The sequence below is a fragment of the Mesoplodon mirus genome (assembly GCF_964341445.2).
Source record: "Mesoplodon mirus genome assembly, chromosome: 3".
NCBI classification, from domain to species: Eukaryota; Metazoa; Chordata; class Mammalia; order Artiodactyla; family Ziphiidae; genus Mesoplodon; species Mesoplodon mirus.
This window is the reverse complement of record NC_138978.1, coordinates 23,390,788-23,413,996: the sequence shown is the minus strand read 5'-3', so window position 1 is coordinate 23,413,996 and position 23,209 is coordinate 23,390,788. Positions and strand designations below refer to the sequence as shown.

The following is a 23,209-nucleotide window of genomic DNA, read 5'->3' as shown; positions in this document are numbered from 1 at the left end:
TCCCTATCATCCGGCAAAAGGCTTGGCAGAGCAGATGGGAATCTGCATTTAAGCCGAGTGACTTTGTTAGACCAAAGGAGATCAAATTCCAGAGCCTCTTGCTTTGCCCCCACAGGTCTCTGGTCGCCAGCTCAGGGACCCTAATGTGGTAGCGAGAACTCACACAGTGAGTTAAGGGCCACGCCCGTGCCCTGTTAGGGCTGAGTGGGTTAGAGATTATGATGATGTCACAATACAGGTGACAGATGGGGGCGTCGAGTGGCATTGTCCTGTCACAAGGGCTTGGGCGTCTTAGGTGGCGGTACAGGGTGGGGCACCGAAGGGGCAATGCGCTATCCGAGTGCTGCCCTTGGGGCGACGTGGGGCAAGTGGCTCAACAGACGCGGAGTCCAGGCGGCCACCTCTGAGAGGTAGAAAGGGACCCTGCCCCGCCCTTTTCCTAAGGATGGGAGAACTGGTTCAGACCCAGGCAGGGTCACCGCATCACCCTCTTCCGCGGCCAGACGACCGTCCTAGCCCCCGGCTCACACCTGGAGACACCGCCAAGAAGCCCTCACCCCTCGCATTGTCCTTCTGTCCCGCCAGCCTGAACTACACTTCCCGAGGTGCTCCGGGGTCTCCAGGGGCGGGGCCCACTTGGGCTGTGGGGGGTGGGGAGGGGCCGGCACGTGCCGCCTCTCTCAGCCAATGCGGAGCCCTGCGGGGAGGTCACGTGCCGCTGTTTGGCGCTTTTGTGCGCGCCCGGGTCCGTGGGTGCTCAGAGTGTGGCCAGGCGGCTCGGACCGAGCAGGTGGGTGAGGGGTTCCAGGAGGAGGTGGCGGCGGCGGTTGCAGGTTGGGGGCAGCGAGAGGGACGCGGCCGGAGGGAGGGGCAGGGTCTTGGCAGCGACCCCTTGCTGGAGGGCGGCGGGCGGGGCCGCGGGCCCCAGAGGGGCTGGCGGGCGGGGATCGCTCCGCTTTGTGTGTGGCTCGGGCGGAGCCTCGGCTTTGTCCCCGCTCCCCGGGGGCGCGGCTGTGGTGGGGAGGGGGCGCGGCCTGCTGGGCGAGCTCGGTGCGTTAGCCCCGGGAGGTCGTCGAGGAGACAATAGGGGGCGTAGGCCCTCGTTTGGCCCCCACCTTCCTCCTGCAGGCGCGGCCCCGCTGGGGTCCCCATTGTCTGAAGGGGCGGGGCGGCGCCCCCAGGGAGCAGCGCCCGAGAGGCTGACACCTCATGAGAGCGCTCCAGTCCTCGCGGCGTGGGGCGCGGACCGCTTGGGTGGCGGCAGATTGGAAGTGAAGGAAAGAGGTGGCGAGGTGGCGAGCCGATGGTGGGGTACCCCACGGTTTCTTTCCGGGGACTGCCCCACCCGCCCAGCTGCGGCGAGGGTGGGGGCCGCCGCAAGGTGTTTTTGGCGGCAGTTGCGGGGGGCGTCCGCACGGGGCGAGCCCGGGAAGGGAGGAGTTACCCGGATAGGACCGTTAGCCCCGCCTATCCCGCCCCTTCCCACGCGCGCGGGCTCCGGGGTGTTGTGAGTTCGGGGAGATTCGAAAAGGCGCGGGGAGGAAGGGGGCGGGGCCAGGGACCGGAGTGTAGGGCGTGCTCTGATTGGCCGGGGGCGGCCTGCCGCTTTTCCTCGCTTGGGCCAGGGCCACGCCCACCCTGAATCTGGTGCTGAGTCTAATGCTCCGCCGGGGTTAGACCGTGTTGCTGACTCGGATTTTAAGTTCCAGGTGTTGAGACCCTGTATTCCTACGGTTTTGGTACTAGTCTGGGGACTACAAGAATCATGACCTTTAAAAAAAATCAAGGAATGTAGAATTTTTCATGAAAAAATTCTACACAAGGCAGCAATTATTGTAACCTAAAACCTAGAGGTTCATGAAACTAACGTTACCAGCTGTTGGACAAGGAGCTTAAACCGCAGGAACAATGGGAGTTCGACATTATTGGTTAATATTAGCTTGGGCGTTTTGTTTTCCACATGGCAGACACAGACAAAGCAGGGGTGGGTATTTCATTTGCACAATGAGTTGTAGGCAGTGTTAAGATGGCTCCGGTCTCACTAGGCGTTGAACCTGGAATATCTTCTCACCAGGAGGAAAATATGGGGGAGGAAAAAATCTTGTGACTTAAAACTCCGTCTAATTTAAAAAATATAAGTATTTTTTGAACAGGCAAGCTCAGTTAACTTCATCTTCTGCAACCAGCGTTCTATTCAATTCAGATTTTCCAGTGTTTGAGTATTTTATGGATTTTTATAATTTTCTAGTTAATGATGTCTTATTTAATTCCACAGTAGTGATTTTTCTGACATTGATTTATATGGGTGTGATTTGAGGTCCCTTTGAATCTATGGCATGGAAATGCAAAGAAATTGATCGCATGCTTTTGAAAATCGTTTCCAGGGTTTTCCTTGCTAGTGGATTGTGTAGAATACACTGCCAGTCTCTTGTCTTCTGTTCACCATGGCTTCTTCTGGTAGGTAATCTATTTGGAAAATCCGAAATTGTGATGGGCTTCTAATTTTAGAATAGGAGATGGCTCAATTCTTAAGCTTATAATTTGGCACTTGTGTTTTGGTCTTACCAAAAAAAAAATCTATTTTATAAATCAGAGAATAATTAAAGAAGAAAAAATTATTATTACTTGAATGTACTGAGAGCTCATAATTAATTGTTTCATTATTAGATGATTTGGCTTGGTGTAAAGCAAAATGTGGAGTTTTGCATAAGTCTTTGTTTTGTTCAGGGAAATGATTGTCAAATACTGATATCTTAGAATGGTATTTATTAATCCAAAAATGTTGAGCTTTGTTTTTCTGGGAGGTGGTATTTAGATAATAATTTCTTGCCTGTAAACACAGCTGCTTCATCAGCCCTAATTCTGTTCATTAAATTGATTTGGTTTTTAGAAAATGGTAGAACAGTTTATTAGAATAGGAAAACTCCATTTTTCTGAATATATTATAAATATGATCGAATCCAGATATCCAGGTGAAGGAACTGGAGAAGCGTGCCTCAGGCCAGGCTTTTGAGCTGATTCTCAGCCCTCGATCAAAAGAATCTGTCCCAGAATTCCCTCTTTCCCCTCCAAAGAAGAAGGATCTTTCCCTGGAGGAAATTCAGAAGAAACTAGAAGCTGCAGAAGAAAGACGCAAGGTAAACATCAATTCACAGAAAATAGGATATTTATTAATGTAATATGGCAAATCTGTTTTATTTTTATAAGAGGAGGAAAACAGAATTGTAGCCCGATGGTGATTATAACTGTGAAAATTACATATGCCAGTGGTGGGAACAAAATACCAGCCATCATTTATTGAGCTCCTATTGTGTACCATCTCCTTTACTTATATTCTCCTTTTCTACAGTGACCCTAGAGGGTAGGTGTTGTCTGAGATACTAGATTAGAAAATGGTCTCAGGAATGTTGTCATTTTTCTGAGTCATATAGCTAATGAGTATTGGAGCCAGAATTCAAGCCCAGGTCTGCCTGAAACCAGTTCATGCTTCTCATGCTTTCTTTTTGAAAAATAGATTTGTTGGTGGATGATTCTTTTTTTGTCTCTTAAGGTTTTGGTTTTTTTTGTTTTGTTTTGTTTTTTGGGTTTCTGTGTATGTCTGTGTGGTTTTTTTGTTTGTTTTGTTTTTTGAGAGCTGTACAATAAAAACATTTTAAATTGCTAGTTATGTGATTGTGTTGCTCAGCTGGCATACTGGTAGTGTGGCAGCTATTATCTAAGTACTTCTATTATAAAGTAGCTATCTTTAAAAAGAACTAGTCAGAAAAGTCAACAAATATTAATATGGTTGTTATAGAAAAATTGAGAACCGCGGAAGTTTATAAGTAGGAAATTAAAAGTATCCGTTATCCTACTTCGCAGAAATAACTATTGTTAACATTTTGGTGTATTTCCCTCTATTCAACGTTTCATTAAGAATTTTACATAAATTCTCATTTAGTCCCCCTTTCCAACAACCTTGTTTGGGGTAAGTGGGTTTAGTTTTAAAATTAGAGAAATGAAGGCACAAAAAGGTGAAGTAGTAACCTGCCTACGACCAACGCAGTGTTTTGAAGTCTGGTACACATAACCACACACACACACTTTGGGCCCCTTTTCAAGCTGCTGTAGCATGTGCTGTGCACCTTTTGGTGCCGCATGTTTTATGCATGTGTGCTGACCCACTGTCAACATGGAATGATTTCCCCAGGAAGAGTGGCTGTGTTTGCAATGGTGTTTCATCTCCCACCTGCTCTTCTATTTAGCCTGAGTTGATGGAGTTTGATGGAGTTCACGTAGTTTGAGTTCATGGAAGAGATGCAGCCAAAGGCTGGACGGAGACTTTTTTTAGGAATCAGTGCTGGCCCTGTAGTCATTAGTCTGCGCTTTACATAGTAACTGGCTAAATATAGTGAAACTCTTATCACGACTGGGATTTTGAAGAAGAGAATTAACAGAACCAGTGGCAGATGCTCTGAAGTTTTCCTGCAAGTTGATGCTTCCAAACGCATTGGAATCTGTTTGGCAATAAGCTATTCTGAGTCTGTTGAAGGAGGCATACCGTGGTAACAGAGCTCCAGTGGTCTGGAATTTAATGCAGCTTCCACAGAAAAAAGCTAATAAGCCTTTCCTTGAAACAAATCCTCTGACTTAAATAGTAATCTGGAGGCTTAGTCTTAAATTTTCTATCATTGCCATGTATTTTCTTTTTATCAATATGATTACATTTTTCATAATGACCTAATTTTCTTTAGGTAGCCTTTGAAGTTAAAAAACCAAAATTCTTTACAATAAAGTGCCATTCCTAAGTGCATGTCACTCCAGTCATCTTGATACCATTAAGCAGTAAATCTTACTAATATTTCCTTAAGGAATAATTGGGCAAGAATCTCTGAACAAATATGGGCAGTCTTCCAAAGTAAATACAAACACTAGAAAAAGAATATCATTTTCACGGTATTTTGATATGGATAATTCAGGTCCTGACTTCAGTATTATTTAAAGAGATCTAATTTTCTATCTTCAATCCTCAATTAATATTTCTTTTGTGATTGTTAACTATGCTAAATAACATTTCAGAGAGCCTAGCCTGTTGAATTTTTTTCCAGTCCCATGAAGCTGAGGTCTTGAAGCAGCTTGCTGAGAAACGAGAGCATGAGAAGGAAGTGCTTCAAAAAGCGATAGAGGAGAACAACAACTTCAGTAAAATGGCAGAAGAGAAGCTGACCCACAAAATGGAAGCCAACAAAGAGAACCGAGAGGCGCAAATGGCTGCCAAACTGGAGCGTTTGCGAGAGAAGGTTGGTGTATCTTCCTGGCTTTGAGGGGCTTAAGAGCTTGAGTTTTTTGGGGGTTTTTTTTGTTTTTTTTTTTTTGCGTTACGCGGGCCTCTCACTGTTGTGGCCTCTCCCGTTGCGGGGCACAGGCTCCGGACGCGCAGGCCCAGCGGCCATGGCTCACGGGCCCAGCCGCTGCGCGGCATGTGGGATCTTCCCTGACCGGGGCACGAACCCACGTCCCCTGCATCGGCAGGCGGACTCTCAACCACTGCGCCACCAGGGAAGCACAGAGCTTGAGGTTTGATACACCAATGAAGTGGCTTGAACTCTCTGCCTTGATCACATGTGCTTGGTGTCTTTGTCATCAATTTTGGGGTTAACATGTTAAATCAGAGGCATCTTATTTTAAATAAGGAGGAATATTCACCAATTTCCAGCATAATTGCACATTCTTTGGAAGAGCAGTAGAAGGCTGAATCATTAGGTTCCATGAGTGACCCAGGAAGTTCAAAGATGATGTCTTAGAACTCTAATTATGTGATTCCCATAATATATAATTATATAATAATAGTATATTATTATACTATATGGGGTTATATATGTTATATAACATACGTACTGATGCTGATTTGGGCCTCTTGGGGGTGTGACCTGGCAGGCTTTTTTTACTTGACTGATGATATATACTGTTTCTTTACAGGACAAGCACATTGAAGAAGTGCGGAAGAACAAAGAATCCAAAGATCCTGCTGATGAGACTGAAGCTGACTAATTTGTTCTGAGAACTGACTTTCTCCCCCTCCCCTTCCTAAATATCCAAAGACTGTACTGGCCAGTGTCATTTTATTTTTGCCCTCCTGACAAATATTCTAGAAGCTGATGTAGGACTGTATAGGTAGATCCAGACTGTATGATGTTGTTTTAGGGGCTAAAGGGGAGAAACTAAAAGTGTTTTACTCTTTTTCTAAAGTGTTGAAGTCTTTCTAATGTAGCTGTTTTTCTTGTTGCATCTTTTCTACTCCAGTACACTTGGTGTGCTGGGTTAATGGCTAGTACTGTATTGGCTCTGTGAAAACATGTTTGTGAAAAGACTATGTAGTGGCTTCTTTCAAACTGTTAGATGCTGAATATCTGTTCACTTTTAAATCCCAATTCTGTCCCGATCTTAACAGATGCTACTGTACTTGAATGGTTAATAAAACTGCAGAGTGCTGTTGGTGGCAGTGACTTCTTTCTGTCCAGGTAATACATTGTCCAGTGATAGAGACCCTCCTAGTTTATATTTGTTCCAGATGGGGCCTTTAGGCTGGCGGAAATACCCAGTACACACATCACTGTGAGTTCTCTGCCCTGGAGTTTCTCGCTCCAGAGTTGTATGCATTGTCTTCTTCCACAATCGTCACTTTGTTGTGATGCCTCGGCTCCGATCAGCTGTTATGATAGTGTTTCAGATGTTTATTGGCAAACAAGCATTTTTTGTTTCTGTGCCCCCATTAAAAAGGCAAATGGTGTTTCTAGAGAACAGTTTAGAGAAATCTTAAGATCCTAGTTAGATATATTTGATGGTTTATTTGCTTTATGTTACAGCTGGGGGTGGCGTGAATCCTAATGCTTTCCTGCCATAGGAGCCATTTCTCAAGAATCAAAAGAGTAGTAAAACCTTGTGTACCACTATAACAACCCTTATGAACTGATAAAGGGAACCTTATTTTCTGGAGCAGCATTGACTTGGGTGGTGAAGGTTGGCAGTTGCTTCGTCTTGTATCCAGAGGCTACAGTATTCACAGTTGTCAAGGATTGCCTCTCAATTCCGGGAAAGCCTTTGGCAGCTTTCCTAGGCTATTTGGGAAATAGCCTTAATTACGTATGATTATTTGCTTCTCAGACATCTGTGGAAAAGCTCTTGGAAGCCACGCTCCTTGAAAGTTTCCAGGATGACTGCTAATACTGCAGTGGGGTCTGCATATTGCCATGCTTAGGCCTCTGCAGCTCTTGATTTGGGTTTTACCAAACTTATAATAATAGCCTACCAACCTTTCTTCTATGTTGTTAGGATTAAGTGAGTGAGTGTGTGTGTGTGTGTGTGTGTAGAGAGCACACTTAGAACTGTAGTATATATTTAGCACTATATATAAATAACTTTTTAACCAGAGGCTAGTGAGTGAGCTAAGTGTATACTCTTGAGGTAGAAATGACTATGAAGCTTTTGTATGCCTTGAATTGACTTATAAATTTACTAGGTGATCAATTGTAGGGGTTCTGAAAGAAGGCTGAATTTAAAGAGTCATGACCATGTAGGGCAAACAGGAAAAGGATCGAGTGTAGTTCAGTTAATGATGGCAATACCTGAACACGTAGGCAAAGGTGAGGCTTGTGTGCATATAGTAGGTATTAGAGGTTTACATGCGTGAGATGGTGCCTCTGGGAGTCTTTAAAGCACCAGTTCTGAGTAGTTGGGATATAAAGATGGCGTGAAGATAGAAATTTGGAGTAATGATACTAGATGTCCTACAGTTAGCCAGTAAGTTTTTGTTTATATGGGACATGTAGGCTAGGGAACAGAGATCTGGAAAAAGCAAGAAGAGGGTCAAGATGGGCTTGAGAGATCCCCCAGTTAGTTATAGCCAACCCCACAGTGGCCCTGACTTAGTATCAAAAAGTGGTCCTGAGCTCCCACCTTGTGACAATTGTCAACAGGGAACTGAAGAGGATGCATCTTACCCACAAAATCAGAAGCCCTGGCTTTTCTATTTTACCTCTGACCTTTGGAGAGGTACTAGTCCTGGGCCTCAGTTTTCTCCAGGATAAAATGAAAGGGTTGAACTAGGTTAAGTAATTTCCACTCAAGTCTTTGCCTATAATTTGGAGAGAAAGAGGAGTGGGTGTCCAGGAGCTTCTGGGGAGCATCTGTCTGTGCTTTCCTGGGCCCAGGGACTCTGTCCTGTCCTTAGAGTGAGTAGGGCCAGCCTCTCCTGGCAGGACTTCTGTCGTAGGTTGGGCTTGTAAGGCCAGAGTGGTTTGACTGCAGTCTGGGGGCTGTCATCATGGAGCACACTCTGTTTCCTTTGACTTGAGTGGAAAGTGAGGTGCGTCCCTTCTTCCTGAGGCTTTTGTGCTTGGACATGGTGATTGAGTGGCCTCAGCAGAAGAGAGGTTTGAGGGATGAAGAAAGCCCTTAAATCCACCTTTAACAAGCTGCTAGAGTGTGCCCCACACTGAGCTATGTGCTAGCGATGAAAAGATGAGATGGGGTCCCAGCGCACCTTGTGCTTATGCGTGAAGCGGGCAGGAGGGCTGTGGAACACTTTGCTGAGAATACGGTCTCGACCACATGCTTGTACTTGGCCAAGTGTGTTTTGGTGGTTTGGTGGAGAGTGTAACCACAGGCGTCGGTGGTCTGGAAAGCTTAACAGAGGAGGGAAGACTTGAGCCAGTCCTTTGAGAAGTCAGATGTTGACCCAAGCATGCACTGATGAGCACGCACTTTTTGAGAGCCTGCCATGATTACTGGCTCGTGGCAGGCTCTCATTCCCTTTATCCTAAGCAGTGGGGCTTTAGAACACAGGAATGGTAGTGTTCAGTGAACAGAGCCATTCTGAGGGAGAGAAAATGGAGGCAGGGGCAGGATGAATTGGAGAGAAGGCAATGGAGACCACAGCAGGAGCCTGTCTCAGCAGCACGGGGATGAAGTGATGAGTGTCTGAGCTGGAGGGGGCCACCCCATATAACTCTGTCCACCCAGGTAATGGTTTGGCCACCTTACTGTTAGTTTGGCTTCTGAATCACTGTTGAAAGTGATTTGTTTGGGGACAACAAGAAGATAAGGCCAGGCTCCTTATAGAGGAGATTCCCCCTTTGGATGGGAGGCTGGACTAGGTGCCCTGGAAATTCCCTTCCACATTCAAGACTAGTTGCAGATCTTCTCTACCTGGTTAGATCGGGGACCAGCCATATCTTGGCCATTGAGGATCCCTCCACTGAGCTGAACTTCGAGGCCCCAGAAACATTGCTGGCACTTAAGCCTCTTGCCGTCTGCCTCCCCCCTCTTTGCCCAGGTCAAATAGAAGGTCCACAGTGTCCCCCTGCCAGTGGAAGCTGGTGTTCTGCACGTCAGCGGCACCAGGAAGGTTTTCTGACTTGTTTTACACAGGCACTCAGATTTGTAAAACTTAGTTGCAGGGTTTGATAAGCTCTGAAATGCAGCAACCTCAGTGGAGGGGCTCTGGCCTATAGTGGGAAATGCCCAGCTTTCTCCCAGTGTTGTCAAGAGCAGTACCTTCCCTGTCCTTGGGCACCAATCCTACTAGGGGCCAGTGGGCTGTGGAACTGATCCAAGGGGAGAAGAAACAGGTGGGAGATTGGCCAGATGCCCGTGGCCGCTACAGCAGAATGGTGGGTACAAGGAGGGCTGAGCTCTGGGGGTGCAGCAGTCCCTGGGCCTTGCTGGGAACAAGAAGATAAGGCCAGGCTCCTTATAGAGGAGATTCCCCCACTGGACGGGAGGCTGGAGGCCTGTGGCCTCCCACTCCCCTCTCTGGGGAGAAGCTCCAGTATCGTTGGGATTGGGGGGCCTTGGTGGGATTCTCTGCGAAGCCTAGGCTCCCTCTTACGTGGTCTCACAGCTCTATATACTTCATGGCAAAGGCTAATAATTATTTGCATTATCTCAATGGATCCCCAGAACAACCCTATGACATTATCATGCCCATTTCACAGGCAAGAAACGAGGCAACTGAGACAGGTTAAGGTATTTGCCCAAAGTGACATAACTGGCTAGGTGTGGAGTCAGGAATCTAACCCGAACTTTTTTTTTTTTTTTTTTTTTTGCGGTACGCGGGCCTCTCACTGCCGCGGCCTCCCCGCTGCGGGGCACAGGCTCCGGACACGCAGGCCCAGCGGCCATGGCTCACGGGCCCAGCCGCTCCGTGGCACGCGGGATCCTCTCGGACTGGGGCACGAACCTGCGCCCCCTGCATCGGCAGGCGGACCCCCAACCACTGCGCCACCAGGGAAGCCCTAACCCGAACTTTTAACCCCCATGCTATGCTGCAGCTCCTCATGTTTCACAAATGAATTCATTATCATGCAATTATTTATTTCAAGTGTGTCTCTCTAGTTAAAAGGAAGCGTCCCCCAGAGCAGGAGCTGTGCCTGTCACATCACTGGATCTCCAGCGCTGAGCCTGGCACATGGTGGGAGGTTAATATGTGCTGAATTATGAGTGGGTGGTGACTCCTCTCGGCACCTGCTTTGTTCTTGTCCTGTGTGGACCCCGTGGGGAGTCAATCCGATTTTCTAGAAGCAACGACTGGCTCTGTCCTGGCTTTGCAGACTGGCCTTGGAGGTGCCCAATCCTAAACAGCATCCTCCTAGATCCAAAGGCGCCAACTGGTGGCCTGCAGCCAGAGTCGGTCAGCAGGCATGTTGTCTTCACTCCATGCTGTGCTTTAAATTTTTGAATTAGTTGACAATTAATTACACTTGGAAATATGATTTCAGGCTTATCTTGAAAAACCAGAAGATCTGGCCACCCTGGGCTCACAGTCCCACCGAGCAAGCTCTGGGCAGCTGCTGCCCCCTTGAGGTGGGATGTGTGCTCTATAGCTCTCCATTCCTCTGACCCACCCACTTCTGTCCTTAAGGACCGCAGCCCACAGGCCTAGAGTTTGCAGTTCCTCACATAGATGACAGCCACTTCATCAGTCAGTCAGCCACACATTTTTTTTTTTTTTTTTTTTTTGCGGTACGCGGGCCTCTCACTGCTGTGGCCTCTTCCGTTCCGGGGCACAGGCTCCGGACGCGCAGGCTCAGCGGCCATGGCTCACGGGCCCAGCCGCTCCGCGGCACGTGCAATCCTCCCAGACCAGGGCACGAACCCACGTCCCCCTGCATCGGCAGGCGGACTCTCAACCACTGCGCCACCAGGGAAGCCCAGCCACACATTTTTTTAAGGTCAAAGTCCAATCAGTACAAAAGGATATATAAAAGTGCCACTCCTTCCCAACGTCCCCCAGCTCCCGTCCTGGAGGTCCCCGAGTCTCCTTCCACAGACATGCTGCACCACTATGACCACAGTCACCAACCACTCGAGGGCACCTCTTATGGGCCAGACACCAGCTGGGCATCAGAGTCACATGGCACTTTTTCAAAATACAGAGATTCAGGACCCTCATCAGACCTTTGGAGGTAGACTTTCTGAAATTGGAGCCCAGGTGTCTAGATCTTTCAAAAGCCCACAGTATTTTCTGCTGCTCAGCCAAGCAGAGACCACTGTACTCAGATGCAACATCCCAGACATGGGCCCCTCTCTGGAGTACCCCACAGCCTGGTGGAGATGGGCCCGGAACCCCAATCATCAGCGCAGTTGCTCAGAGTTGTGCAGATAATACCCTGCGCAAGAACGCCTAGCCAACGCCTGAAATCTGGCCAGACCCGCAAACCCCAGAAGAGTAGGCACCACTTTCAAATTTTCCACGTCAGCCATTCAATGAAAATACAGGGAGATGTGAGCAGGGGGAGCTGGAGGCTCCTCAGTTCCACTGTGGGCCCAGGATGACTTCCTGTAGGAGGTGATGCTTGGGCCAAGTTTGCTATAGGGGTTAGATCACAAAGAAGATCACAGTTCTACCCTGTACTTCTCTCTCTCCCAGTTCACCCCACTCCATCCCCTACCTCACAATTCCCTATGCTTATCGGGGCCACGAACGGGGACACGTTATTAATAATGCACATCAAGAAGACCCTGGGAGACAGACTAGGGTGGAAGAAGGGGTCCAGGCATAATTCAGATCAGTGTGCCTGGCCTGGGGCTGCTTGGGGTTGACTGGCTTGGTATCCAGAGGTATCTGCCTGGGGAGCAGAAACCTTGTTCCTTCTGGAAGGTCTCCTGAGAGGCTCTGCAAAGCCAGAGTCCACCTCTCAGCACCCTGAATCAGTACTGTCAAAGAGCAGTCCTGGGGCTTCCCTGGTGGTGCAGTGGTTGAGAGTACGCCTGCTGATGCAGGGGACACAGGTTCGTGCCCCGGTCCGGGAGGATCCCACATGCTGTGGAGCGGCTGGGCCCGGAGCCATGGCCGCTGGGCCTGCGCGTCCGGAGCCTGTGCTCCGCAACGGGAGAGGCCACAACAGTGAGAGGCCCGCGTACCGCAGAAAAAAAAAAAAAAAAAAAAAAAAAAAGAGCTGTCCTGGGGCCGCTGTCAGTCCACAAAATATTACTGGTCTGCAATGAGATAAGTACAGAAATGGAAAGTAAGCATCTAGAAACCCTCATAACAATCTTACAAGGTCTGTTGAAGACTATTAAAGTTGAGGCTAGCATTTTGCTGCTTTTTTTTTTTCATTTCATCAAAAATTTTTTTATTGTAAAATATACATAGCATAAAATGTACTGTATTAATCACTTCTAAGTGTACAATGCAGTCGCGTTAAGAACATTTCATAATGTGTAACCATTACCACTATCTAGTGTATTTAATTTTACAAAAGTCTAAGTTCTTAGCAGATTAAAAACCAATTTTTTTTTTTTAGTTTGAGAAGCACTGACCGAAATCTTGACCTGTGGGCTCCCCAAAGCCTTGAAGATTTGGGGGGAAATAGGCTCCTGATTGAAGGGCTTGATTCATTGTTTTAGTTTCATTTCCCCAAACTGCTGAGCTGAGATTTGCCCCAGAAAGTGGGGGGTGCTGAGGCCCAGGCTCCCTGGGCTAGAGGTATGGAGGGATGGGTACCACCCTGGAAGGGAGGGGAGGAGGCATCGTGCTGCCCGGGGCTGGGGCAGGACGAGGGGCTCTCCCTGGGCAGGGCTGCCCTGTGTTCCCAGGGCAAGAAGGCCGCATGATAGGCTGTGGGGTATCTGGCAGGCCTTTCTCCTGACTCAGCCGGGGGAGGCTTTTGTTTAGAATTCTAAGAATGTCAGCTCCAGCTGGAAGGGCCCTCAGTGACCAGTGTCTACCTTCCTTGTTTAGAGGAAGAGCTTGAGGCCAGAGAGAAAGGATTGCCCAAGGTTACAGCCAGTTAGTGTTGGTCCCAAATCCAGGCCTTTCAATTCCCAGGCAGAAGCGGGGCAGGGCTTTTTGGAGTCACACAGACTGAGGTTGAAGTTCTAGCTCTGTTAGCTCTTCAGGGGCGTTGGGCATCTGTGCCCTCACCTGTGAAATGGGGATAATCCCTCTCAGGCTGGATGAGTATTGAGTCTGTGCTGGGTTTAAGGAAGTGCCTCCTAGCACAGGGCCTAGGCAGGATGAGTCGGTCCCCTGCCCCTCCCTGCCCCTCCCTGTCCCTTCCTGCCCAGTGATCCTCTTCTCAGTCTGCTGTGATCTGAGGGGTCACTGTGGCCGAGGGGACAGGAAGGCAGACCCTCTCCCTCTGGACTGCGGAGAACAGGAAAAGTAAGCCAGGGCACCGGCCCGTCTTTGTGGCTCCCTCCCCAGCTGGCCATCATCCCTCCGCACTTGGCTCCTCTGCCAGCCCTCTGGGCATCTCAGAGACATTTTTGTTCTTTCTGGGCCTCAGAACCTTTATAAAATGAGGGTGTTGAACCAGAAGAACTCAAGTCCATTTTGGGGAGTGGGTGCTAAAGTTTGGATGCTTTACCTTTCTGTATCTTTTGTGGGAGAGTCAAACTTCCAGCGGGTCAGACTGGGCTGCCCCTGGGTTACCAGCCACCTGCCTCTCTCTGTCGTTGCCTCTTTGCACTTTCTGACTCTCTCCTGTCTCCCTTTCCTCCTTATGGCTAAGGTGTTTTGAGCACTTACTATTTGCCGCACACCATATAAGTGTTTTACATATTCTGTCTTAATGAATCCTTAAAACTTTCCTGTGAATTAAATATTATTCTTATTCCAGGAGAGGAAACTGAGGTTCAGAGAGGTTACAGTACTGACCCCACAGCTTGTCAGTGGCCAAGCCAGCAGGGGGCGCTCTCAACATTATTCCCCAGATGTTGGCCGGAATAGAGCAGGCTCATGTGGTGCCTGCCTGTGCTCACCTCCTCCCTCCTTTTTCCCCAGATGGGCTCTCACTTCCACCCCAGAGGCACTCTGCCTGGCAGGATCACTTGGGCAGTGAGGGAGGAGGGTTTGGATGTCGGTGGAAAGTTGGTCACTTGTTGGTTTCAGTTTCTGACTTATATCTCAGGTATCACGTTCCCTACCCCCAATCTCTTCCCTCTCCTTTCTCTTTAGATGTCCAAGAGCTGGAAGTTTCCCTAAGGGAACACCCCAAACAAGCCTCTCCACTCATTCATTTATTCACTGGATAAATACTGAATCCTCCTACATGTCTGGCACAGTTTTAGACCCTGGGGATACGGCTGTGCACAAGGCAGACATGGTCCCTGCCCTCATGAGCTTACATCCTGGTGGAGGAGAAAGACAGTAGAAAAGCTTATGAGGAGTGCATGGAGAACATGAAAGGGGTGATGTGGTGCAATAATAGGCAGTGACCATGGCAGGGAGTGAGGGGTCTCCACAGATAGCTGGGCAGGGGGCAGTGTGTTCCCGCCAGAGGAAAGAGCTAGCGCAAAGACCCAAAGGCAGGAGCCAGCGGGTGTGAGGAAGGGACACATACAAGGCCTGCTTAGCTGGATGAGGTGAGCAAGGAGGTCTGGGGCAAGGGAGGCTGTCAGGGCCCAGCCATGCAGGCCTGTGGGCCGGGCGGGGTTGCATTATATTCTGTGTGATATGAAGCCTCTAGGGGCTCTAGGGAGTGATGTGATGGGGTTACGTTTGTAAAGGATCCTTCGGCCACGGTGAGGAGGATGGATGTAAAGTGAGCAGGAGTGCAGGAGGGAGAGATGAGGGTAGTTTGGACTAAGGTGGGGTCAACAGGATGGAGAGACAGGGTTGGATTCAGGATCTATGTCACAGTGCAGCCAACAGGTTGCTGATGGGCTGGATGTGGGCTGTGGGGTGAGGGCTGACCCCTGGGTTCTTCACATGGGCAACTGAGTGGAGGGGTCATCTACTCCTATGACGAAGTCTGTGGATGGAACAGACGTGGCGGCTGCAGGCTGGGGAGAAGCAATGACTCCATTTAGCCATCATGGCAGACGTTGCTGGCTGCCCTCCCCATATCAACTCTCTCCTTCCTTGTAACAGAAGCCTGACAGGCTTTTCTTTAAGTATTGAGCTTTTGCCCTTTTCCCATCCTCCTCCTTCCTTCCTGGAATGGAGCCATGTTACTAGAGGTACAGCATCCACCTTGTGACCATGAAGATAAAAGCCACATGATAAGCTGGCTGGAGCAGGAAGGTAGATGGAGCCTGAGTCCTTGGTTATACCAATGAGCTGACATACCAGTCTTGGACTGCCTGCCCCCAAGTTCTTGTTACGGGGAGCAAGTTTTTCCTTTTACTTCTTTAAGCCACCATTTTGTGGCTTTTCATTGTATGCTGCTGAATGCAATTATAGCTAATGGAATCATGCTGAGTTTGAGATTTGGGGAGGGGGAGCCAGAATTCAGTCATTCATTCAAGAAATGTTTATTGAGGACCTATTATGTACCAGACACCCTTCTAGGTGCTGAGAATTCAGCAGTGAATAAAACAGGCAAAAATACGTGCCCTCAAGGAGTTTACACTCTGGTGTAATCTGGAAGCCAGACCTGAGTTCTGGGCTGTACATTCTCATTTGATCCAAAGGTAGTAAGGTTTGAAGTACAGACAGGTGACGGGGCTAGAGTGTGGCACATCTGTTCTCACAACCTTCCTCACCCACCCACTATGTTCGTAAATCAAAATGGTCAACATATTTCTCTAGTGTTTTCTATGAGCCGAACACGGGGCTGCATTCTCTATGAGGCAGATGTTTTATTATCATCCCCATCTCGCAGGAATTTCAAGAAATCAGCCCCCTGGGACTTCCCTGGTGGCGCAGTGGTTAAGAATCCACCTGCCAACGCAGGGCACATGGGTTCTATCCCTGGCCCGGGAAGATCCCACATGCCGCGGAGCATCTAAGCCCGTGCGCCACAACTACTGAAGCCCGAGAGCAAGAGAGAAGCCCGTGCAATGAGAAGCCACCACAGTGAGAAGCCCATGTACCGAAACGAAGAGTAGCCCCCGCTCGCGGCAACTCAAGAAAGCCTGGGTGCAGCAACGAAGACCCAACGCAGCCAAAAATAAATTAAAAAAAAAGAAATCAACCCCAGTCACACAGCTAATAAGCGGCTGTGCTGGGATTTGAACCCAGGACTTTCTGACTTCAGAAACTCCGCTGCACTCACTGCCCCCCTGGGCAAACTTGTGACCCCTTTTCCCTACACCCCTTTTGGTCATTGTTTGACAAACTATTTCCTGATTTCCCCTTTCTCCTTGCTTTGGGCGGGGACTGTGTCTCTTGGTCGTCTGTCTAGTCCAGGCACCCTTCATTCATTCGTCCCATTTTTCAAGAGGATTTCTTTGCAGTGAGTGCTAGGAATACAAGACAAGTCACAGAACAACACACACAGCCCAGGAGGAGGACAGGCAATTAATAGGAGTCAGTGTACTGGGTGTTGGTATCAGAAGAGTCAACAAAAGCACAGAAAAGGGCAACCAAGTCAGATCGAGATAGTGGCAACCAATCAGGGAGGACTTCTTGGAGGAGTTCACACCTGAGCTGAGTCCCAGAGGAGAAGCAGGAGTTGAGCAGGTGAAAAAAAACAGCGGTGGGTGTTTCAGACAAAGGGAGCATCACGTGGAGGGCTGAGAGAGGTGAGGTGGCAACACGTGGGGGTGACAGAGGTGACTGGACTGTGGATGGAGGGGCAGTAGGGAGGCACGAGGCTGGGAGGCCACGCAAGGCGTTGTCAGCTAGGACAAGGAGTTTGGACTTGATTTGGTAGCCACTGGGGAGCCACTGATGGGTGGTGAGCAGGGTGGGTCCAGGTCAGATTGTCTGGACAACCCATAAACACTTGTTGCTGGAATGAACCCATGGAAGAAGGAATGATAACTATGGGGCTCCGTGCAGGGAGGGGACGGTTGAATGAGCTGACAGTGGAAGGACAAGCCAGGCAGCCACCTGGATGCTGGACACCACTTCTCTCACCTCCTCCTCCATGACTCCCATGACTGGACCAGCACCATCACTCTCTGGGATCTTTACGGGAGCCTCCACACTAGCCCCCCCAAATGCTGCCCCGGCCCCTCTACAGTGTGTTCTCGAAGGCAGCCCCATGACGCTCTGGAGTCAAGTTCTCTACCCCAGCGCTCTGCCCAAGGCCTTTGCTACCTCGGCTACATCAACATGGAAGCAGCAACTGCCACGCTCATCCAGCCCTTCACCCTCAACGACTCTGGCATGTGCAAAGCTGGCTTTAGTGGGAATGACGCCCCCAGAGTGTCATGGGAAACATAGGGCAGGACAGATATGTGAGTGATGAACTCAGAGCAAGAATGGCATCCTGACCCTGAAGGGCCCCCTCCACCTTGACCTGGGCTGACAAGGAGGAAGACCCGGCATCATGCCCTGACCCACGGCTTCATGTTGCCCCGAGGAATCCCCTGTTCCCTTCACCAAAGCTTCACCAAACTCTAAGACCAAGAGAGAGGATGACCCAGGTGGGGTGTGAGACGTCCGGTCCCCCCTGCCTCCCGCCCCACATGTGCTGCTGCCCAGGTGGTGCCCTCCCGGGAGCCTCTGTTCATGCCACCAGGATGGTTGTGGACTCAGGAGCAGTGTCACCCACACGGTGCCCAATAGTGAGGGCTAGCCCTGCCCCCCACCAGCATCTGGGCTTGGCCAACAGTGATTTGAGAGACGACCTCATAGAGATCCTGACAGAAAGAGGTTATGGCTTCACTACCACAGCTGGGAGGGAAATGGTGCTTGACGTTGGGGGGGACACAGTGCTACGTCACCCTGGACCTGGAGCAGGAGACGGCCCTGCTGTGTCCTCCTCCTCCTTCCCCTAGAAGGGCCATGAGCTTCTGATGGTCAGGAGGTCGCGCCTGGCAAAGAGAGGTCCTGATGCCTGGCAGGAAACTCTCTGATCCCATCACCTTCTTCTCTTCCCCTGCTGTCCTCAGCAGGCCAGCCAAGGCCCTGCTTCAGGGCTTTTGTACAGCAGTCCCGCCTTATCCGTGGGGGATATGTTTCAAAACCCCGGGTGGATGCCTGAAGCTGCAGATAGTACTGAGCCCTATCTACATATGTGATGTTTTTTCCTTTATCCTATGTATACATACATACCTATGATAAAGTTTAATTTATAAGTTAGGCACAGTAAGAGATTAACAACTATAATAATAAAATAGAACAATTATAACAATATACTGTAATAAGTTATGTGAATGTGGTCTCTCTGTGGCTCTCTCTCAAAATTTCTTATTGTACAAATTTAATGCCTTTTCCATCTTAACTAAGCATTCACTGTGCACAGTGGCCGTAACTTTTGTAATTTGAAGCGTGACGGCAAAACTAGCTCGAATTTCTTTGCCTTCTTCACAATTTCATGGATAGACGATTCAGTCAACCTCAGCATAGAATTTTTTTTCTTTCCTTGTTAAGTCCACAACTCTCACCCTTTCACTTAAAGAAAAACTTTACTCTTCTCTTTGGCATATCCGAATTGCCAGCATCACTGCTCTTGTGCTTTGGGGCCGTTATTTAGTAAAATAACGGTTGCTTGAACACAAACCCTGCGGCTCCTGACAGGCGTTCTGATAACCCAGCTGGTTACTGAGTGAGTAGCGGGTGGGATGCACTGGACAAAGGGATGATTCTCGGCCTAGGCAGGACAGAGCTGGACCACACGAGATTTCATCACGTGACTCAGAATTGTTTACTTTTGTAAATTTCCAATTAATATTTTCTGGCTGTGGTTGTGGTGGGTAACTGAAACTGAGGTAAGGGAAACCGCAGATAACCGGGAACTATAGTACTTGCTGTTCCTCTGATAATCACACAAATGTCGCCTTATCCACAGCAAGGCCTTCTTTGGTCACCTCCCGACCCTGCCCCCAGCATCACAGCCTTTTCCTTACCCTGCCTCATTGTATTCACAGTATCTATGTATATTCTCTTTCCCCCATGTGGAGACAGGTGTCTGTCCAGTCCTGAGTCTGTCCTGTCCTGAGTTCCTGGCACCTGTAATAGGGCCCAGCACACAGTAGGTGAGGTGCTCCATAACTACTTGTTGAAGGAAGATGCCTGGGCCACTGACAAAGCCTGTGTGGCCTATAACCAGGTGTTTGTCCCCCATCACCGCTGCTGTGACCTCTCTGTGTCTCCAGCTCCAAGGCACTGTGTCTCCCACCAGCTGTCAGAGGGATAGTGGAAACTTCCATTAGAAATTGGAACAATAGCCACGTTCCCTGAGCTTGGCTAGAGGGGCTGAGAGGAAATTTCCACGAACCATGTCTGGCAGCCTGACGGAGTGGCCCAGGAGCTCAGGGAGGGGCCAGGGGAGGACCAATCTCATGAACCTCTAAACCTGCCTCAGCCCAGACTGGTGTGCAGCATCCTTTACAGATCTGCAGATCTGGAACTCCATCTGGGCTTATCTCACACTAGGCCCAGCCTGCTGGGGCCTTGGGTGTCCTCCAACCCTGGAGCCAGAGGGACCTTTAGCCATCATCAAGTTCAATCCCCTCCTTTTCAAGATGGAGAAACTGAGGCCCAGAGAAGGGAAGCAATTTGTCCCAGGTCACACAGAAAGTTAGTGACAGACAATGGACTCAAACTCACCGCTCTGCCTGGGTTTTTGCTTCTTTTCTCTTCCATTCTTTCCCTCCCTCCCTCCTGCCCTTCCCTCCCAAGGTCCTCCAGCTAATCTTTCCCAAAGGCCACTTCCGGCCATCCCAGTGCCCTGGGCCCTGCTCCACCCTGGAACCTCAGGCCTTGAGGTTATGTCATTGCCACTTCCTCCTATGAGACCTCCAGTGCTCCCTGCCCCTCCACTCTACACCCTGTCCCTGCCACCAACTTTGCAGCACATTTAAAAATCCTGATGCCCTGGTTGCTCCCCATATCAATTAGATTAGAACGTCTGGGGGTGGGGTCCAGTCTTCAGTACTTTTTTAAAGATCCCTGGGTGATTCCATTGCAGCAAAGTTTGGAAGCCACGGTTTTGGCCTTGATTAATATCACCTCCACCTCCTGTCCCTTGGCCCCTAGGTTGAAGATTAGTTGGTGATACATTATATATATATATTTTTTCTTCCAGATCTACTTTCTGTTGCATGGGCCTGGGCCTCAAGCCCGACCTCAGCTGAGCAAACCTCTCTCCCGCCTGCTCCTGCCCTTTGCCCAACTCTGGGCTTCCAGTCTGACTAGACTGTGTGGTCTGACCTGCCTCACCAGCACCAGGTGATCACTAAATATTTGCTATTAGTGATAGCAATGACCTCAGTCCGGCCAAGAGGATCTTTGACATGGAAGAAAGAAAATGGCTTTGGTGTCAGGCAAACCTGAATTCTAATTCTAGCTGGTTCTATTTGCTGTTTCTGGGTCTTAGTTTACTCAGCTATGAAGGGAGGTTGAGCGAGGGGTGAAAATGCCTACCTTATAGTTTGCTGTAAAGCTCAAATATACTACCTAATGTCGTGGTCCAAGCACGGGTTGGAAAAGAATTTCCAGACACAAGGCAGAATGTAAGGAAGATAGAGTTTATTAAAGTGAAAGCCGACTTCCTGGTAGCCAGGGAAAGTCGATAATGAGCATGGGTTGCTTATCTGTTTTTATAGCCAGGGAACCTGTTAAGTCATCTGCTGACTGGGCAGAGTATGTATACTTTCAGTGTGCTGAGCGGGAGAAAAACAGGGCAAATGTCTTTCCTTATATGGATGGGAAAGGGACAGGGCATGCTGCTTGGGAGGGCTCTGGGACATTGCAATGGTCACATTGTTACCAAGTGATAGGAGTCCTGTAGGTCTTTGTCCTGGCAATATTGGCCCTTTGAGTTTACCTTGTTTTTTGTCCTTGGAGCACACCACACCTAATACATGTAGAGGGCCCAGCAGCTCCCCATCCAGGTCCTGTGGGAACAGGCTGCTCTTGCCCAGATGGTGGGCAACTGTAACTGTTTCTGTGGGTGGGAGAAGTGGAGCCTTAGGAAGGAAGGTGGCTGTGATCCTGCCCAAGGGGGCTTCCTCCCAGGGCAAGGTACCTGCAGTGGAGAGGTGCAGAAGGCAGAAGTGGAGGGGTGGGGGTCATAAGGGGTCAGCTGGAGAGTGCCACCACCCTGCCTGGGATGCAGCATGAAGTCCTCGGTGGGGCTTTCTCTTGGGAACCCACAAAAGCATCCCATGAGGACAGAATCTGCATGTGGGTACCTGCCATGACCAGAAGCACCAAAGTCCAACATCAACCATTCCAGACAAAGAATAACTCTCCTACTTCTATCTCTTCCTCCGAGGTGTCAGAGAGGGGAAGCTTTAGACCGAATAGAACCTGAAATTTTAATGGAAAACAGGACTGGACTTTTTGTAACCCAGAAAATGAGACTGTGCTTGTACACCCAAGAGGGAAAGGGTACAGGAGCATCTTGAGCAGGAACAAGGGTCTTCAGAGAAATTAAAGGGGCGCTGGCAGGAATGAACCACGGGACTGCCGGTGCCAGGCCGAGTCCAGCTTGATCAGCGACCGGCTGCCCTTGTGTTTGTATTATGAAGCCAGTCTGTGCTGGGCACTGATGGAGCTGTTGCAAATTCCTGTGCTGCCTTGGCAAGGCCTTTTATTTCTCTGAGCCTCAGTTTCTCTAGCTGTGAAATGCCTCTGTTTTTATTTATTTTTTTATTTTTTATTTTTTTGTAGTACGCGGGCCTCTCACTGTTGTGGCCTCTACCGTTGCGGAGCACAGGCTCCGGACGCGCAGGCTCAGCGGCCATGGCTCACGGGCCCAGCCGCTCCGCGGCATGTGGGATCCTCCCAGACCAGGGCACGAACCCGCGTCCCCTGCATCGGCAGGCAGATTCTCAACCACTGCGCCACCAGGGAAGCCCTGATGCCTCTGTTTTTAAATGGCCCTGCCAGACTTTGCCAGTCCGTAAAAACACCTGAGGTCTCGCAGTTTTAAGCAGGAAAATTAAGTGTGTCCTAAGCCCAAAGTCTGAAACAAACTCAGGTGAGCCTCAGGAAGCCAGGCAGCAAGCTGAAAAATGATCTCCTCTGATAGTGAGGAAATAAAACAGTTTTTTAATTTGTTGTTTAGAGATTAATTACAATGTTATTTTAAACAGTTTTATTGAGACAAAATTTACATACCATAAAATTTACCTCTGTGAAGGGTATAATTCAATGACTTTTAGTGAGTTTATAGAGAGGTACAACCATCACCACAATCTAATTTTAGGACATTCGATCATCCTAAAGAGATCTCTCATGCCTATTCCCACCCCCAGCCCTGGAAACCACTAATCTGTTTTCTGTCTTACAGATTTGCCTTTTCTGGACATTTCATATAAATGAAATTGTGCAGTATGTGTTTTTTGCATCTGGCTTCTTTCACTGAGTGCAGTGTTTCTGAGGTTCATCCGTGTTGTACCGTGTATCAGTACTTCATTCTTTTTTATGGCCAAGCAGTATTCAATTGTATGGATATACTACATTTTATTTATCTTTCCATCATCGATAGATGTTTGCGTTGTTTCCACTTTTGGAAAATGCTTCCTTGAACATTTTTGTATAAGTTTTTTTTTCTTCTTCTTCTTTTGGCCATGCCATGCAGCTTGCAGGATCTTAGTTCCCCACCCAGGGATTGAACCCGCTCTCTCAGCAGTGAAGGTGTCAAGTCCTAACCACTGGACTGCCAGGGAATTCCCATTTGTCTTTGGAAATTCCCATTTCCACATAAGTCTTTGTGTAGACATATGTTTTCAGTTGTCTTGGATAGACTCCTAGGAATGAAATTGTTGGGTCATATGATAGATAACTCTATGTGTAACTCTTTGAGGAACTGCACATTGTTTTCCAAAGTGGCTGTATCATTTTTATATTCCCATCAGCAGTGTATGAACAGTGTTCCAATTT

At 48.9% G+C, this 23,209-nt stretch overlaps 1 protein-coding gene across 1 annotated transcript; it reads left to right on the top strand.

Moving 5' to 3' along the window:
* Positions 1 to 706: 706 nt before the first annotated feature.
* On the top strand, positions 707 to 6,475 carry STMN1 (stathmin 1). Its single transcript, XM_082612338.1, has 5 exons — positions 707 to 790; positions 2,385 to 2,457; positions 2,965 to 3,137; positions 5,088 to 5,279; positions 5,959 to 6,475. Exons 2-5 carry the CDS (start codon positions 2,445 to 2,447, stop codon positions 6,028 to 6,030), a joined length of 450 nt encoding a protein of 149 aa, XP_082468464.1. The 5' UTR covers positions 707 to 790; positions 2,385 to 2,444; the 3' UTR covers positions 6,031 to 6,475.
* Positions 6,476 to 23,209: the final 16,734 nt, after the last annotated feature.